At 37.1% G+C, this 20616-nt stretch overlaps 1 protein-coding gene across 4 annotated transcripts in view; it reads right to left on the bottom strand.

The window, feature by feature from the left end:
* Nucleotides 1-20616, bottom strand: part of LOC306873921 (MSL complex subunit 3-like) — a 178756-nt gene that overhangs the window by 106530 nt on the left and 51610 nt on the right. For all 4 annotated transcript variants that reach the window (XM_079423483.1, XM_079423484.1, XM_079423486.1 and 1 more), the window contains exons 6-8: nucleotides 18842-18970; nucleotides 18171-18331; nucleotides 4164-4322 (exon numbers count right to left, since the gene is read on the bottom strand). In XM_079423483.1, the coding sequence (XP_079279609.1) occupies nucleotides 4164-4322; nucleotides 18171-18331; nucleotides 18842-18970 (449 nt within the window). The remainder of the gene's footprint in view (nucleotides 1-4163; nucleotides 4323-18170; nucleotides 18332-18841; nucleotides 18971-20616) is intronic.

Below are 20616 nucleotides of genomic sequence, written 5' to 3'. Positions count from 1 at the left end.
GGCCCTGAAAAACACGTATCGGTCGACCCCTAGTTCAAATATATGTTGTGCTGTGGTATGCTGAGGAAATCTCGCTCTCTTTGAAGGGTCTTTTTATTTAAAAAATGTGCTTTATGTGCCTTTTTTCTGCTTGCTTAGAGGCATTTGTAAACTGCGGTACTAAAGATCAGCAGTAATAAAATAACTTGAAATTTTCACATCATGTCTTTTTGCACCAGTAGTATCGATAACAGCATTGATAAGTACCGGTATTGATAATCAGTATCAGTATCGATACTGATCAAATGTAAACGATACCCATCCCTACTCACTGAGCATCTGCCAGGGTGCATTCATGTGTTTTGGAGGAGATGTGGCTTTGCAAAGTGATTATGCAGGGAAGGTGTAGATGTGTGCTTTCAAAGCTAGCTTGCTTTCTCTAGTCTTATCACTTATCACTGTAAGTGTTTTTGCCTTGGAAATATTCTGTAGTCTCAGCCCTTTGTGGATATAGTTTTTTCTGGATTGTGTCAGAATTTTTTATTTTTTTTTTAAATCAAATGAATATGATTTTTTGACATTCCATTTATTCCTATGGCAGGTCAAATTGATCTTAAGTGGATGTTTTTCCCAACATCATTGAATCAATTGCTCACAGTAGTTTTTTTTTTTCACATTGCCCACACTTCTTTACTCATGCCAGACTCATTTGCATAATCCTAAAGCACACAGTTAGAATAGTATACTGTATGTAGAGTTTCACCTTTGCATTATTCACTCGCCAAACCACCACCACAAAACCAGTTTTAACATTCTAAACATGAAGGGAGAAGATTTTAACTGTCATGCATTCATTTGCGTGTTAACAGCTGCATTTGTGTAAATGGTTGTACTACAAACAGAGAATACATATTTCTTTTAGTAACTGGATGTGTTGTAGTTTGCATCAATTTTTAGGTTTTCAAACAGTTATGAATGAATTTGAATGAGTCTTTATGATCTATATTTGTTTCAGGCACTGCTGCCACATCTGGAAATCCTAAAGAATTAGTTTCAAGATGGGTAAAGGGCAGAAATTATAATGGCACCTAACCGTCTATTCACTTTGCTTCCATCTGGGAAGCGCTTCCGTAGCCTGATGGCAAAAACTGAGAGACTTAGGAGGAGCTTCTTCCCCCAGGCCATCAGGCTCCTAAACTCTAACTCTGTGTCATAACATCACTTGACTCCATGTAAATATCACCATATCAATAAGCTATTCATAATTTTTCTCTACCTCATATTGCTGCTATTTAAATACCCTGTACAGCTTTTTTGCACATTATTTTTGCACATTCCTCTTATTACTATTTAAGTCAACAACATACTGACCTGCACATTTATATTTTTTATCTTATCTTTTATTTTATTTTATTTTATTTTATTCTTTTATTTTTTCTACTTTTCTTCTCTTAATATTTGAATACTTTATAATTGCACTGTCCTTGGAGCGGACCTGACCTACATTTCACTGCTGGTTATACTCTGTATAATTGTGTATGTGACAAATAAAACTCTTGAATCTTGAATCCCAGGCTTGGTACAAGGGGTCCTCAACTACCTTCAGGTAGTTATCCTAGAAGCCTTACCTTGTTTACATTAGTTCACCAAGATACAAATCAAAATGTAGCAGACTTCTCTCTGTGGTTGCAGTGATAGAGGGGCCCCATCTCTTGGTATTAACTGAGAAATGTAGTATTGGTACATCCCTAATAATCATGATTATGATATTAGCCATAATCAAACAGCCTTATTTCAAGCTGCCAAAGAGATTACAACTCCACCAATGTTTTCACCTAATTCTGGTCTCCTGTATTCAAATTTTTGAATAATATCAGTCCACAAAAAAACAAGCAAACACCTTGGCTAGCCAAGACTAGTCATATTATTGCTCTTTTGTTGATTTTGATTGCTTCTATTGTCTTCAAGTAATTTTGGATAAAAGCGTCTGCTAAATGATTAAATGTAATGTAAATATAAAAAACTTGTGAGATTGGAATCATGAATCACACCATGTTTGTTCATTTAGACCAGAGGAGATGGGCCTGGTTTCTCACAAAGTTTTTTTTCTCCTTTCTGTCACCTTTAGGTTGGTCACCTTTAGGTTTGGAGTTTAGATTCCTTGTCACAGTTGCCTGTGGTTTGATTGTTTGTGCAGTTGGAGCTTAAAAGGACAATTAATATTTCAACAAGATTATTGACCTGACATATTGGATAAAAACTAAAAACTAAACAGAACCAAGCTAGATAATGTAGAGCATGTATGCAGATATACCGTATAAAACACGATATAAAAACATGCAAAAAAAAGTGGTATCACAGTAATAGCTAGTAGCATACAATGACACATGATTATAGTGACATCAAGGCATTCGCATCAGCTACTGAAGATCTGAAATCATGGCAATCCCAAGTCATAGTATAAATAAGTCAAATCAATGATCCGATACAGAATTAGGACAACATTTGTAAACCATAAAAAAATAATTTTTTAACCTGTTAACGTTCACCAGAGCGACAGCCACACTGAAGCGTTTTTTTTCCCCCACTAGTTTAATGTTTATGAATGAATTTAACGTGAAAGAATATCGTTAATCTTGACAAACTATATATCATTCTGAAGGTCTAAGCCTCAAGCATCGACGACAGATCGTTGTTTTCCGATGGAAAGCTTATAAGGAATGTATTTGCTACATTTGTGTAAGCAGTACACATCAAAACAGGCAGAATAAAAAAGCCGTACGTACCTTTATCATTGTAATAACTAGTCACAAACGCGTCCACTGCTGAAATCCCAGTTTAGTTAGAGAGGTAAGAGTCCACAGAACAACATCCCAGCGAGCACTTTTAGTCCAGCGAAACAATAACGTTGTAATAAGGATGAATATTCCTTTGTTTACATTTCATTTCTTCAGAGAGTTATTGTTCGCGTCCGTTATGGAATAAATCATGCTCAAAAACAGCGTCTTGGTGGTAAAAAAACAACACGGTGCTGTAGCATACAGTTTTACAAACAGAATGAGACCGTCCACAGAAAAAAAAAAGTCTCAGAAAAGCGGAATATAGATTATTTGAATTTGGCGCTCCCTCCTGCCAGCGTGTGATGCAGGCTATGACGCTGCTGTCATCTGAGCGGGGCGTAACTTAGCGATCTGCTTTTTACATTAAAAAAAACTGTTTTTTTTTTCTTCTACATTTTTTATGTGTGTGTGTGTGTATTGTGTGGGGAATGTGGCTGTATCTGCATGATTATAATCTGTAATCTATGGACGGACATCAGCGTGTTTATTACCGACTATGACGGCTATCATTGTGATTCATTGATCAGCTATTATTGATTATATGGCCCATCTGTTTGATTATCATCTGAATGGAAGCACATCAGCGTGTGATTACTGACTATGACCATGTCTGGCAATATCACTTCATGTCTGGCAATCAGAATACTTCAGTATACATACTATATACAAAGCATTTTCTTTCCTTTTTTATTACTCTATTTTTGTATTTTTTTTGTGCTCAAATAAATGTGTCTATTATTTTATAGTTGAAACACTATGCAGGAACATGTATAATGACTAAAATAGCTTGTATAATTCTGCAATCCATTTGGTGGTTATTTTTCCTCAAACAGGGGGGTGGGGGGGGACTATAAATAGTTTCAGAGAAAATATTGCAGGAATCTAATTTTTCATGGTATCGTCTTCAAATTTGAAATATGAACTCATGAGACATGTGGCTTTCGATCCATTACTTTTCTGAATTGCTCCAGGACTTATTTCATGTATTTGTATATGAAATAAAAAAACATTCAGTGTGGAAAAATATTTTTCAAGGCACGTCAGTGCCTATAACTTTTTATCTTTTTGAACATTATCAACTCTGGATGATGGATAGTAAAGCCCAGAGTGTCTTTTTTCCAAAGATACTTAATTTGTTTGTGTAAGCACACTTTGTCACGAACTGTTACCATTTTAATTTAGGTAGGTTATTTTCACCTGCGAGGCCCCAAATGGGGGTGAAGGTTAACAGGTTAAAAAAATAACCTATAAAAAATAATGTTTTTAAAAAATGAACATTATTTCCTAGATTCAATAAACAAATTGATTTCTTTAGTACAGTTTACTCATTATTTACTCTCTTACCTACTGGTGCAGGTTGCGCTGTCAATGATTGGCTGGAAGAACTTGGAGGCGCTGACTTTTTTGAACTGAGCTTGTTCACTTGGGTACAGTAGGATTAGTGGAAGGGTAAAGTCAAATGTTATCCTCAAACCATCCACCATTTCTTTACAGAGCTCCTCGCTGTAATGGGAAAACAAAGAAGGCCCTTTTAGCTCCAAGATCTGAGTAAATGTTGTAAAATTTTAGGTACTCTTGTCTCAAATGGCATCTCTTCACTTAACATGTGATGACTTACAACATGTTATGGTTATTTTACTTTCTCTCGTCACGCACACACACACATTTACATTTAGTCGATGCGTTTATCCAAAGCGACTTACAAATGAGGAAAATAAAAGCAATCAAAAAACAACAAAAGAGCAACAACATGCAAGTGCTATAACAAGTCTCGGTTAGCCTAACGCAGTACATGTAGCAAGGTTTTATTTTTACTTTTAAGAAAATGAGTAGATCGAATCGAAAAAAGAAAGCTAGTGTTTGTTTTTCAAGAAAAGCTAGCAGTTAGAGAACAAATATGCAATTGATATAGGATCAAGTGTGTGTGTTTTTTTTTTGTTTTTTTAAATAAAAAGATGGATAGATAAAATAAAATTAGAATAGAGAGTGCTAGAGTTAGAGGGTCAAATAAAGATTGAAGAGATGCGTTTTTAGCCGTTTCTTGAAGATGGCTAAAGGATTCAGCTTTATACAGCTAGGGGAAGTCGTGGCCTAATGGTTAGAGAGTCGGACTCGTAATCGAAAGGTTGCGGGTTCGAGTCCCCGGCCGGCAGGGATTGTAGGTGGGGGGAGTGAATGTACAGCGCTCTCTCCACCCTCAATACCACGACTGAGGTGCCCTTGAGCAAGGCACCGAACCCCCAATTGCTCCCCGGGCGCCGCAGCATGGCTGCCCACTGCTCCGGGTGTGTGTTCACGGTGTGTGTGTGTGCATTTGTTCACTACTCACTGCTGTGTGTGTGTGTGCACTTGGATGGGTTAAACGCAGAGCACCAATTTCGAGTATGGGTCACCATACTTGACAATACGTCACGACTTTACTTTACTAGATACACTTGACCACCAGTTAAATAAGACATTAAAAAGTAGATCTACAATGTAGGAAAGAACAGAATAAGGAGATGCAAAATTCCAGTTACCGTGGATTTGACCAAGATTTAGATTTGGGAGTCCAGCTTTGATATCTGACCACAGTTGACAAAAAGAGTTACAGTAATTTCTGTCAAGAGTCCGGGTCACACGAAGACGGGTTTCTCTGTATACGCATACATTTTTTACCGTATAGGCGTTTCGTCCACACGAAACCGGCATTTTCGAAGAGTGAAACCGTAAATTTTTGAAACCGGGTCCCAGGGTGGATAAATTTGAAAACGCCGTTTTCATGTTTTCGTGTGGACGGCGAATCCGTATATCTGAAACGATGACGTCATCAGCCCACGTCTCGCCCCTAATCAGACACCGCTGCGTCACATAACAGCGACAACAACAATGTCAGACTACGTGCCTGTGTTCGTGCTGCAGAACCTACTGAGCTCATTAGTTTTATTAAAGCAAAATCTTCTGCTTTGTGTGTTAGTTTGTATTCAGCGCGCAAGGTTTACGCACATGGTCAAAGTGTTCTTCTCTGTTTTTTTTGTGTATCTCTGTGGCAGAATTACAGCGCCACATATTGGTCTGGCATGTGTACTACATCGTTTTCAGTGATTCCGTGTGGACACAGATATTTCCTGAGACGACTCAGTGTTTATGTAATTTGAGGCAAAAAAAAGATCGGATAGGGAGAAATCTGGCTTCGTGTGGACGTAGCCTCAGTGTGACACTTTCTGTACATGAGCTTCGGCTGTGTCGGTCAAGGTGAGCATGGCATCTAGTTATTTTTCACAGCTTTTAATAACTGTTTAAAACAGAGCATGTTTCACTCTTTCTCCATTCAAGTTTTACATGTAGTTATTTTGTTTTACAAATATATACTGAACTGCGTTAATGTATACGAAATGGCAAAATCTCTAATTGTAGACACTACACTACATACTGCCCACCCCTAATATATAAATAGTCATGTCATCACCAGCACGTTTACAATCTCTAGTGTGGAATTGAATGTGTGTGTATATATATGTATATGTATGCGTGTGTGTGTGTATATATACAGGTGCTGGTCATAAAATTAGAATATCATGAAAAAGTTGATTTATTTCAGTAATACCATTCAAAAAGTAAAACTTGTATATTAGATTCATTCATTACACACAGACTGATATATTTCAAATGTTTATTTCCTTTAATTTTGATGATAACTGACAACTAATGAAAGTCCCAAATTCAGTATCTCAGAAAATTAGAATATCAATTAAGACCAATGCAAAAAAAATGATTTTTAGAAATGTTGGCCAACTGAAAAGTATGAACATGAAAAGTATGAGCATGTACAGCACTCAATATTTAGTTGGAGCTCCTTTGGCCTGGATTACTGCAGCAATGCGGCGTAGCATGGAGTCGATCAGTCTGTGGCACTGCTCAGGTGTTATGAGAGCCCATGTTGCTCTGAAAGTGGCCTTCAGCTCTTCGGAATTGTTGGGTCTGGCATATTGCATCTTCCTCTTCACAATACCCCATAGGTTTTCTATGGGGTTAAGGTCAGGCGAGTTTGCTGGCCAATCAAGAACAGGGATACTATGGTCCTTAAACCAGGTACTGGTAGCTTTGGCAGTGTGTGCAGGTGCCAAGTCCTGTTGGAAAATGAAATCTGCATCTCCATAAAGTTGGTCAGCAGCAGGAAGCATGAAGTGCTCTAAAACTTCCTGGTAGACGGCTGCGTTGACCTCAGAAAACACAATGGACCAACACCAGCAGATGACATGGCACCCCAAACCATCAATGACTGTGGAAACTTTACACTGGACCTCAAGAAACGTGGATTATGTGCCTCGCCTCTCTTCCTCCAGACTCTGGGACCTTGATTTCCAAAGGAAATACAAAATTTACTTTCATCAGAGAACATAACTTTGGACCACTCAGCAGCAGTCCAGTCCTTTTTGTCTTTAGCCCAGGCAAGACGCTTCTGACGCTCTCTTGTTCAAGAGTGGCTTGACACAAGGAATATACACTTTACTGCACTGCACAGCACACGGACACTTTATCACTGACATACACTTTACTTTTTATAGAATCTATATAGAATCATATTCTATTTTTATTCTTCATATCTATTTTTATTCTCATATCTATTTGTTATTTTATTTTATTGCTAGTTTATTCTATATATATGTTTACTGTACTTTTTCTATTTGTATTTTTGTAAACTTGAGGTTTTTCTTAATTTTGTTGGACAGTTTGTTGGACAGTCGTACAATACATTTCACTACATGTCGTACTATGTATGTATATGTATGTGACAAATAAAATTTGAATTTGAATGCGACAGCTGAAACCCATGTCTTGCATACGTCTGTGCGTGGTGGTTCTTGAAGCACTGGCTCCAGCTGCAGTCCAATCTTTGTGAATCTCCCCCACATTTTTGAATGGGTTTTGTTTCACAATCCTCTCCAGGGTGCGGTTATCCCTATTGCTTGTACACTTTTTTCTACCACATCTTGTCCTTCCCTTCGCCTCTCTATTAATGTGCTTGGACACAGAGCTCTGTGAACAGCCAGCCTCTTTAGCAATGACCTTTTGTGTCTTGCCCTCCTTGTGCAAGGTGTCAATGGTCGTCTTTTGGACAACTGTCAAGTCAGCAGTCTTCCCCATGATTGTGTAGCCTACAGAACTAGACTGAGGCCCCGTCCACACGAAGACGGGTTTCTCTGTATACGCATACATTTTTTACCGTATAGGCGTTTCGTCCACACGAAACCGGCGTTTTCGAAGCGTGAAACCGATCATTTTTGAAACCGGGTCCCAGGGTGGATAAATTTGAAAACGCCGTTTTCATGATTTCGTGTGGACGGCGAATCCGTATATTTTCTGAAACGATGACGTCATCAGCCCACGTCTCGCCCCTAATCAGACACCGCTACGTCACATAACAGCGACAACAACAACAACAATGTCAGACTACGTGCCTGTGTTCGTGCTGTAGAACCTACTGAGCTCATTAGTTTTATTAAAGCAAAATATTCTGCTTTGTGTGTTAGTTTATATTCAGCGCGCAAGGTTTACGCACATGGTCCAAGTCTTCTTCTCTGTATCTCTGTGGCAGAATTACAGCGCCACATATTGGTCTGGCATGTGTACTACATCATTTTCAGTCGTTTCAGTGATTACGTGTGGACGCAGATATTTCCTGAGACGACTCCGTGTTTACGGAATTTGAGGCAAAAAAAAAAGATTGGATACGGAGAAACCCGTCTTCGTGTGGACGTAGCCTGAGAGACCATTTAAAGGCTTTTGCAGGTGTTTTGAGTTAATTAGCTGATTAGAGTGTGGCACCAGGTGTCTTCAATATTGAACATTTTCACAATATTAAGATTTTCTGATTTGGGACTTTCATTAGTTGTCAGTTACAATCATCAAAATTAAAGGAAATAAACATTTGAAATATATCAGTCTGTGTGTAATGAATGAATCTAATATACAAGTTTCACTTTTTGAATGGTATTACTGAAATAAACTTTTTCATGATATTCTAATTTTATGACCAGCACCTGTATGTATGTATGTATGTATGTATGTATGTATCAGTGGCGGCTGCTGGTCTTTCAAAGAGGGGAAGCTCATTTTCGGCCTACATCATAAAAATTGTCCATTTATTTATACGTAAATTCTGTCATCGTGTGCAGTTTGCTAGCTGGCTAGTTCACCGCCTGGCCTACTGTATGAATGAATGAATGAACAAACGATCTAAAAAAAACATTCAAATTCTCAATAAAACTGTTCTCCTTTATATATTTTACTGTTTATATTGTCAGTCAACGGGATAAATATGAAATAGTGACTGAAACGCAGCCCTTTAAGAATACATAACCAGATCTCCCTCCCAAGAAGTTAGTCTGCACAAAAATCCTAATTTATAATCGAGCCGTCGTCTGATTAAATCAAATAATACACACAAGATGAGACAAGACAATTCCTGTGCTGTGATTTCGGCTATATTTGCATGTAAAATTAGAGAAGCAACATAATATCTATTTGAACTGAACGAGCTGCTCCTCTCAGCCGCTCACTGAACAGAGAAAGAGGTGCGTGCGCGCTGACCTCGCGCAGTTGCGGCAGTACCAGCGATCACAGAGACTCGCTAAGGTTGGTCAAAGAAGTCGCTAGATTTGTCGCTAGTCACTTTTGGGAAAAAAGGTCGCTAGGGTGGTCTGAAAAGTCACTAGGGTGGTCTGAAAAGTCGCTAAATTGGCAACACTGGCTCGAATAGCTTCAGCATCAGCGACTTCTTATAGGACACAATCGCTGTCAATCAAAAGGAGATGCAGTCTTTCGACAAACCCTCCAATCATCACGCAGAAGCCCGGAGTCCAGCCCCGCCCACTCCTCCATTCACCCCCAGAGACGCTGAGCGTCCGGGGGCGGGACATAATCTCAGCATTTATCCAATGAGCGTCTAGTTTTGAAGCACTGAAAAAAACTGTTCAAAGCAGCTCCATTGAAGTCAATGGACGCTGGGCTTCAACAGGCAAATACACTGATGCTACAGGAGTATATGAGAAGGAAATCGAGTCACCTGCTATATGTAGCTGATTCTGAACGAACTCGTCTTTGAGATGAACGTGTTCTAACGCATTTTTAATCAATAAAATGTTAACACAATAGTACATGTTTGACCATTAATTTTTTGACATTATAGGGGAAGCTGAGCTTCCCTTGCAGTCTTAAAGAAATCCCCACTGCTATGTATGTATGTATGTATGTATGTATGTATGTATGTATGTATGTATGTATATATATATATATATATATATATATGTATGTGTGTATATATATATATACACACATACATGCATATACACATATACATACATATACACATATATATATACATATACACATATACATACACATACACATATATATATATATATATATATATATATATATATATATATATATATACATATATATATATATACATATATATATATATATATATGTGATCGACCGATATTGATTTTTTTATAACCGATACCGATACCAATTATTTGCATGTCTATAACCCGATAACCGATATGCAGAACCGATATTTATTTACTGTTATAAAGTAAATAAATGACTGCGTGAAGTAAGTCCATACTTCACTTTGGTTTTTCCTCCTTTCAGTCATCTTAACAAAAATTTTTTTGAGAATTAACAGTCTTTCATGCAGGGCTCTAGACTCATTCTTCCCACTGATCTCACTTTTGCGCACGAGCACATAATTTGGTTGCAATTTGTTTTTTGTTTTTGCTACAACATTTGATTAATCAATGCATGCTGATGAACTTTTATCATAGTTTATAGTTATATGGTAAAGAAAGTTTTCAACATTCAACTCGTCCTTTTTCATCTGTATTATTTGTGATTTAAATTTTGTGAACAGGAATTCCTTTTTTCGTGCGCTTTTTACTTTCAAATTTGTGATCTTGGTGTCACATTTTACAAGAAAAGATCATTGTCTGTTTTGCTTATATCTACACCTTTCACTTTTTAAGACTAAAACAAAAGATGGATTCATTGTTATTCTTAATTAAAAAGCGCAACAATAAAACAGTACGTTGACAATGACAAACTCTTACATAACATTTATCAACAAAAACGAATAAGACGAGGCATGGCATAGGACACACCACATGCTGTACTATATACCTAGTATATTACAGAATGTTTAGCAAACTCTGAGGAAGCAAATAAATATTAATATATATTTTTTTTAATTAAGGAAAGCCTCCATAGAATAACCTGAGGTAAACAGCAAAGATAACAAGCTTCTCAAAACGAAAACAAAAAGAAAAGTAAAACTAAACTGGCTGTAGCTGACAGGACTTGCATGTTTTTTCTACAAGAATACCACCACGTTCACCTTCTCTGGTTTAAGAAGCGGTCTTTTACTTTAGTTTGAAAACAAATCCATCCGTTGCGCTCCATCCGCGACGCGCACCTTCACGCTCGTGCTGACGCGGCGAGTATAAACCAGGCTCTACCCACTAAGCGCTCGTGCTGAAAGCACCTCTCTTCACGTGATCAGTGAAATCTGACTCCTGCTATAATGTGCTGCGGCTGGCAGCGCGCGCTGTATGAAGCAGACGCTTTGGAGTAGCGCAGACCTGGCACTCGTACAAATGCGACCACGTCAAATTTTAACTTGCAAAAAATTACCATTTTGGTCGCAGTCTAGAGCCCTGTCATGTTAAATTTAATCTTTGTATTACAACAATAAAAAACATTTTATTTATAAAAAGCTTCAGCAGCAACACTAATATTAGCAGTAAGCAAAATTAACATAGAAAGTCTAATGTTTTCAAATGGAGAAAATAAAGGAAAGGAGTCATATCAACTTCATTTTTAACTACAGTTTTAGTAGGTTTATAAGCTGTTTAATAGGATAAAGAGTGAAGAATAATTCACTGGATAATGTTAATTCACGGAATAATATTCTCTGGAATATTGGAATATAACAAGCATTGTATTTTATTGCATTTCTCAACTTGGCATGCTCTAAATTATGCTGCTGACAGCGCGGTTTATCTATGCCTTTACACAGAACTATAGGCTACTCAAACTGCGATCGATCGCGGAGATAATAAATAATTAATTTCCATAGAGTTGTATTAATTTAGATGTTTATAAACGAAATAATGGTTATATAGTAAGTGTTAATACAATTTAGGGTGCTTCAAAAAAGTGAATCTTGTTAAAAGTTACATGCGGTGTCCGAGCTGGAGCATTTCTTGAGCATCAACCCGCTGAGTGAACTGCAATATGAAAGCGGATTCACGAGACTAATGATGAGCATATAGACAACAGAGAGAGAATTACATTCAATGCTTTTCTTTCCAACATGCAATCATTCATGGCTGTATTATTTAATTCATGCAAAATTACGTCTTTATTGGGAGAGGACTTGACGGATTATCTATGTGACTCCGACTTCACGAGACTAATAGACCACAGAGAGAATTAAATTCAGCGCTTTTATTTCCACCATGTGCTAATTCATGGCTGTGTTATTTCAGGCAAAGTTATAGCCTATCTTTATAGGGACAGGGCTTGACAGAGTATCTTATTTATCATATTTCTTAGAGCCAAGTTGCATTTAATCTATATATCAGGCATTTATGTAATGCATCTAATTTGTGCATTAATGCCTGTAATATTAAATAGTTTACTAACTACAGCAAATCAAGTACCTGCACGCCGTTGCGGTCTCGTCTCCCCTCAGATGCGCTGCAATTGCGATCCTGCACGCAATTCTGAAAACGTCCACAATAAAGGTGTTTATCGGGGAATCCGATATTACAAAACCGATATTCGACTATGAAAAAATTATTAAATATCGGGAAAAATATCGGTAAATCGATATATCGGTCGATCTCTAATATATATATATATATATATATATATATATATATATATATATATATATATATATATATATATATATATATATATATATATATATACACATACATACACATATATACATACATATACATATACATATATATACATATACACATACATACACACATATACATATATATACATATATACACACACACACACACACACACACACATACATATATACATATACATTAATATATATATATATATATGTGTTGTCAAAAATATCGATATTTCGATAAATATCGATACTGAAATATCTGAACGGTACCAATATTAATTTCCTGAATACACCGATACTAGCCGAGCTGTCACTTTCACTTCTCTCCAAAGGCGCGTGGACAAGCACCACACGTGACCGCACTCATCTCCTTCGCTCTGGTTAAATAGCAAAAGTGAAGTGAATAGAAAGATGACTGCTCTGGTTGTTAAAGAACACAGCAGGAGCGCTATCTGTAGGGATCTATGATCTCCGCGATGCAGAGAACGCGCACGGAATCGCGGAATCCAGTCATAAAAACGGAATTTACAGTTTAATGCTGAATGTCACGGAATTTGTCAAAGTTTGGATGAATTAATCAAAAGTAGGTCATTACACTTAAATCAAATCGCGATATGGACTAGTATCTGTAAATATTAAGCTGCAAAAGTTGATTTAAATATGAATCCTGCATGTTCTGCGCGTCTCTGTGTGAATGTGCTGCACGTGCGGTTTTGTTTTTTTTGCTCGCGGTGATTTCAGCGTCTGCCGTCTCAATGAGGACATAAATACATCAACAATATCTCCAGAACTGATCTGAAAGGCACTTTACGAGCATTTTACCATTTAATTTGAATAAAACTAGCGTCATATCATATACACACACAGAACTTTAAAAGTATTCACGGCAACACGTCAAAATAAAAGTTCGGTTTAACTTAGCCTAAGACCGTGTGCCAGAAATAGGCTATATTACTATTATTTAGTAGAATGTACATTGTAGGAAGAACTCTGCTTACACACACACACACAATTTCCAGACCGCCAGACGCTCTGAAATGAGCGCCGATGAGCGCCGTAATTCAAAAGGGTAATAATTAAAGGCAACTCCCAACTTTCCAAGAGAAGAAGACTTTTACGACCTTGCATATCAAGCACATTCCAGGAAAACGCGTCTTTTCTGTGCGTTCTCTATCTAACAAAGAGAAAGAGAGCCACACCCTGAAGGATTTTGTTTTAAAGAACAAAAGTTATACTGGTTTCTGCTATTGAAACAATATACTCGAAAAACACTATAGACGATATGTTTTATACATATATTAATAATGTTGTTGTTTGTGACATTTATAAGCTGGTTGTGTGAACTTATGTAATCTTTTTCATGTAATCTTTTTTATATTCCTGATCACTAGTTGTTCATTCTCACGATTGATATGTTTATTGGGAATTTAGGATCGTTTAATCAATGCCTTAACTACGAAATTGAATATAAAGGATATTTGTATTTTGGTGCATGTTAAACGGCTACTGTTTGGTTTCGAATGAAAGCTGATTTCATGAATAATAATATTGTGGTGAATGAAATCTTATCCGTTTTTCATTAATGCATATTTACAAGACGAATAGAAGTTTGCTGTTATAAGTTTTTATGTGATAAAATACTTGCGCAGATAATGTATGCAACACGAAACTGTGCAGGGGCGGGGCTCCGCCCACAGAAACACTTGCGATTGGATCAAACGCCCCGCAGGAAAGAATCCGATTGGACCAAGCGCCCGGAGGCGGATCCCAAATTGGCCCGTTAAAACAGATGCACAACCGTGAAAGTGGGTTGGAGTTGAAAACTAAAAGGAGGCTCACGCACGCCTCGCTCGTCTCTCGTTCTGCTCACGCTGCAAAGCGCTTCTGGCCTCGCACATCACGGCAGGGCGTGGCAACAGCGATCAAAGTTAAGCTTTGAGAGAAACGTTGACATCCAAAGACAAAGGAACTAACATCTGGAGCCAGAAACCGAACAGCTTCCTGATAGCGTCATCAAGTCAGAACGAAGCCCTCCAACCACTGAAGAGTCCCCTCGTGACGACGACCTACGAGTAGCCAATCCGCACGTGGTCCGTCTCGACCAAAACAAAGGACGGAATTCACCTGAGGAAAGAGGCTCTTTGAACCTAAAGAAACCCGAACAGTAAGGCAAACAAATCTCTCTTGAATCTACTGGAAACTGGTGATATATCTATCTGTTGTTTAAGAGTAAAGATAAGGGTTCTTGCGTGTGATTTTCCCTCAGGCTGAAACGAGCATTAAAACCTAAGACTCTCTCTTCAGATACAAAACAACTCGCTCCCATCTGTGTGTATGTTTAAATCGTCTGTTTTGTGTTGTCTAGTCAGTAGTGTATTAGAGTAGTAATAAACTTTGATTTTATTAAGAAATCTCTTGTCTGTGCTATGTGATTTTGCATATCGTAATTATTTGCCAAAAAGATCGCGTTTTACCTAAGCTCATAAACCTGAGAACTAAGTTAACTAGTTGTTTATGTTGATCGTTGGCCGCGAGTAAAATGAACAAAATTGTTAAGAGATAACTTCCTGATATTAATGCTTGCTGGACAAGTCGTTAATAAGGTATAAGTTGGATGTTCTGATTAATATCCATTAATCATATGATCATCACTCGTAAGGGTGGTTCCCTAAAACAAAATAAGATAAAATAAATATTTGTAGGATTAATATCTTACAACATAATACTACTACTTACTACTACTGTTAATTTTTTTTTAATAAATAATCACAAAATATTTAAATTTTAATAATAAATCCCCTTCATTTGCCAAAAATGTAAATGTTTAATTTTCATTCATTCAAATATAAGTTATTTAAAATTGTTTTATGCCTTCATCTGATATCCAGTAAAATTTAAATACATACATAATTTCTGAGGGGGAAAACATTTCATAAGGCTACTGTAAATATAAATAAAAATTGTGGCAGTTTTTTTCTCCGTGATATCGAAAATGGTATCGAATATCGATGTTTTTCAAGGTATCGTATCGAAGTTAGAAATTCCAGTATTGTGACTAAATAAATAAAAATTATATATATATATATATATATATATATATATATATATATATATATATATATATATATATATACACACACATACACATACACTAAATTTATTGTGTGTGTATGTATATGTGTGTGTATATATATATATATATATATATATATATATATATATATATACACACACACACACACATATATCCACACGCACATGCATACATATATTTATATATATACACACATACATACACACACGCGATATATTTTGAATAAATTTAGCATCTTTTATTCAATACTTTTTGAAACCTCCATTTGCCAGTTTTACAGCTCTAAATTTTCTCCTATAACGCCTGATGAGGTTATAGAACACCTGACAAGAGATCAGAGACATTCCTTTAACGATAATGAACGTGAGGTTTTGCTGTTGGAGGTGGAAGCCAGAAAAAATTTGCTATTTAAAAGTGTATCCACTGGCGTAACGGGCAAGTAATCTGATGGTACACAGAACTTGGAAATAAGGTGGTATAGGGTGAGAGCGGTTGGCGATATGGATTAGGTGTGGTTCCAGTGAGTTGCATAAATCAATAAGGACTTCTCTAGGCAACCTAAAGCGACTGAACAGCCATTCGTCACTCTCAGCAAACATCTGTGCGCTCTCTAAAGACGCGCTCTCTCCTTAGAGCACGCGCCGCAATGTCTTCAAGCAGTACCAAGTGTACCATGCCTCCAAACACAAGGTGAGACACAATAATCACCGTTTATATAAGGATAGATCAGGTGATTTGTTGTTTGGACCTCTAAATATATATTATATACTTTTCACCAACCCTGTAAATAACATATCTAATTATATGTAGGGTTGTTTATACATGCTTATAAGGCCCCGGGCGTGCATGATTATTGCGTACGTGTGGTATAAGTTGTTCTTGAATTTTTTTGTACATTTAGAATAAATTTTAGTACGAAAGTTTTTGATGAATCCGTACGCACATTTCACGCAAAGATTTGTGCATACGCATGTTTAGCACATTTAGCACATTTCGCACTAAATTTAGCACATTTAGCACTAAATTTGTTAATAAATTAACAAATTTAGCACATTTCAGAGTAGAATTACTAGCTATAGCATTATTTTTCAGAGAAACAGCTATGTAAACATAACATGTTTCCTAAATATCTACAAACATGTGTTATTTTCTGGCATCAGAAGAGTCAAAAACTTACATACAGCACCTTTATATTTCAAAACGTCAAATTCAAGTACTTCAAGCACTTTTAGCACTTTGTACGAACCATGATGTACGCTCCCTGAACTACAGTTTTGTGGCTGTTAATGTGTGTAAATGAAAACGAAAAGAGGCAGTGGTGTTTGATACTATATTTCATCTTATTGTAAATACATACAGTGAGGATAACTGGAGTAGCCAAGGTGAGCTGACTGATGTTATCAAGTACACTGCTGGACTTGTGTCCACATTCACATTCCAGTGTCGCACGAAGTCCGACCTACCAAGCACGCAAGTCTGAACTTCGCGAACTTGGTATTGAGAAACGGCCAGAACACAACAAAAACTGACAGCGGTGTGAAAGAAGCAGTTAAGAACTCGTCTGATTACAGCGATGTGGATGTTATTGTGTTATGTGGAAGTCCATTCACGTCATGTTTATTTATATAGTACTTTATGCAATAGGTAAAAGTAAAACTAAACTTAAATCAAGCAGCTTTACAGTATTAAACAAATTCTGCTTTTAGGAAAGGAAAGGATGTGTGGCCAAGTATGGTGTCACATACTTGCAATTTTTGCTCTGCATTTCACCCATCCTAGTGCGCACACATAGCAGTGAGTAGTGAACAAACAAACAAACAAACAAACACACACACACACCCGGAGCAGTAGGCAGCCATTTTTGCTGCGGTGCTTGGGGAGCAGCTGTGGGTTCCTTGCTCAAGGGTCTCACCGCAGTCATGGTATTGAAGGTGAAAGAGAGTGCTGTACATTCACTCCCCCCACCAAAAATCCCTGTTGGTACAGAGACTCGAACCTGGTTACAAGTCCAACTCTCTAACCATTAGGCCACAGACAGCCATTTTAGTTAGAATTACAACTTTACCTTTATGTATTTGTTAGAATATGTATAACTCTAAATTTTAACTAACTGCAAAAGCTGAATAATCAAAATCTACTTATTAATCAGTGAAATTGACGATTAGTCTATTGATCGTTCTAATAATCGTTAGATTAATCGATTATCAAAATAATCATTTGTTGCAGCCCTAACCAGTAGCCATGCCCATTCATGTTACAAATCCTATGTGTAGGGTTGTGGGGAAGCTAAATAAAAAAAGATTTATAAGAAAAGAATTTTGGTTACAACTTACTTCCTCTCGGGTGGCATATAGTGTGGACTCATATTAGTCTGTGTGGAGCTCTGAGGGTGCCGACAGCGCTCATTAGCTGAGAAAGCTGCATTTAGGGTGAAGTGCTTCACATAGGACTCCAGAATGTTTACAATATTCATCAGGCATGGAAGCTTCACCAGCTGTTGTCAATGAAACAATGAAATAATCATTTTTGTAAGCATTATACAATGCCACTAACGCCCCATTCACACGGGGCGTTGGCGTCAACGCTTGACGGAAGGTGTGTCTGAAGCTTGGTGCTGACGCGACTGTCATAGTGACAGCCAATCACATACTTTTCTGGTGTTGCATGAACGGGATTGGCTAGCGTCTGCGCTAGGGTATTTGCATAAGGCGATCTGATTGGCTGACGCCTGCGTTGGTGCTTGAAAAGTTGAAAAGTTTTCAACTTCTGCCGCAAGCAACGCCAGTAAAGCAACACAATGGACCCACAATTCAGTTCAGCAACGCTTGACGTCACTCCATTGAAATAAACGAGAGGCGTTGACGCCGACGCCCCGTGAGAATGGAGCGTAAAGGAGACTAAAGGAGAAATTATCCAATGAACAAACCAAAGTAAATCTGAGCTTAGAGCAGGAGAGATGCGATGATGTATATATTACCAAAAAAGTATGTAATTGCATGCATACCTTCTTTCTTTTGTTGATATAGTAACACTCATCCTCCAGCTTCTTCTTGAGAACATCAGGGATGTCAATATTTACAGTGATGCTCTTGTCTTCACTCTCCCTTTTGGTCTGCGGCTCCTGCTCTTCCCTCTGTGTAAAAGTACAGTATTAAGTTTATAAACCATACGTGGCATTTCCTGTTTTTTTTTTTTTTTTTTTTTTTTTTTTTTTTTTAAGTCAAGCACATTCAGATAAAAAAAATAGCATGTTGATACAAATACAGCAATGGACCTTAGTCAGGGTTGAATACTGAAATCTATGATAAATACGCAGATAAAATGGAATTCAAAGCAGTTTGTCTACCAAAAGGCTTGAGGAAAGTCATTTTGTCAGCTGAACAACTATTGAGTTATTGAAAATTACAACCCATTGAATGGTGCATTCAGTACTTCTATCCTTAAAAACTCCAGTCAAAAATATGATTTTTTTTCATGAATATATGATTTACCTGAAGAATGAAAGCTATATCATACACTTGGAAAATTATGAGCTACATCACCACATATCGACACTAGGGGCAGGGCTCGCAAAATTTCAAAATCCCTGGTAGCCCTTCGGGCAGATACTCTTCAGATTTTGGTAGCCCGAAAATTTATTTAACAAGACCAAATTAAAAATATATATATATATTTTTGAATACAGAAAATCAGATAGGAGTCAATTTCAATCAAAAATATTTTCAATACGCAAATATCAACAAATATGAAGGAAGGAATTTTATTTCCCCATTTACAGGGTATCTGCAGAATTTCAAAAAAAGAAATTTAAGGCAATTTATGACCCTTTATTTAAGAGCTGCACAAGTAAAATGAACAGTATAAGCGGGTTTGGACTCCAAGTCTATGGTAACACAGTATTAAGCCATAAAATGACATGATTTACAGTTCAGATACAGGTTTCACAAAAACCTTATACAACAGCATTTCAGCCTTTAGACCATTTTTGGAAAAGGGATAAATCAAGCATATAAATTATTATATTAATTTAAAACTAATAAATATTACTGTCTTAATTGTTTAGATTTTTAGAAGGCACATTAACTTCTTTCTCATTTACAACACTGTGTGTTCGCTGCTTAAAAACATGGGTCGATATTTGCATTGACCTGACCATAAGCAGCAAGAAAGGCTTATTGGAAATGAAAATTAATTCTCTGCCACGAGGTGGCGCTTTAGGAGAGGCTTAATATAGCGGTTATTTCCCTCAGGGAAATTCCCTGTTAGCAACTGTACACAAAGCAGCACCGTCCACGCTCATATATGCTGCTTTATCAGGCATTATAGTAGACACGTTTCTGGGGACAGTCGGTTCCCTTCAGATAGCCTACATTCACATAAAGCCATCAGTACCGTGTTTTGACTTCGCGCTCATATTTATTCAATGACATTGATGCCTTTTGAAGTTTAATCCAGCCGTATCGCAATTCTTGTCTTTCCATCCCCAACTGTAAGACCTTTTGAAATTATAGTTAAGACATTTCTTATACCATTTAAGGTATTTAAAACTTTTTATGGCCTTAAGTTTGATACAACTAAATTGAGGAGTTTTTAAGGACCCGTGGGAGCCCTGTATTTAAGGTTGCCCATTAAGAGGCAATCTAAGCTCCCCCATTTTGGCAGGCAATCGCCAGAGTGGCTATAGTCTTGGTATCGACAGTGATCGGACAATAATTTAAAACCAGACTGTTTAGACCTTACAAACCTTACTATTTAAACAGCTGTTGTGCGCCAGGATGC

This window comes from Barbus barbus (assembly GCF_936440315.1).
Source record: "Barbus barbus genome assembly, chromosome: 8".
Taxonomy (NCBI): Eukaryota; Metazoa; Chordata; class Actinopteri; order Cypriniformes; family Cyprinidae; genus Barbus; species Barbus barbus.
The sequence above is the reverse complement of the archived record's forward strand: the minus strand, read 5'-3'. Positions and strand labels throughout refer to the sequence as shown.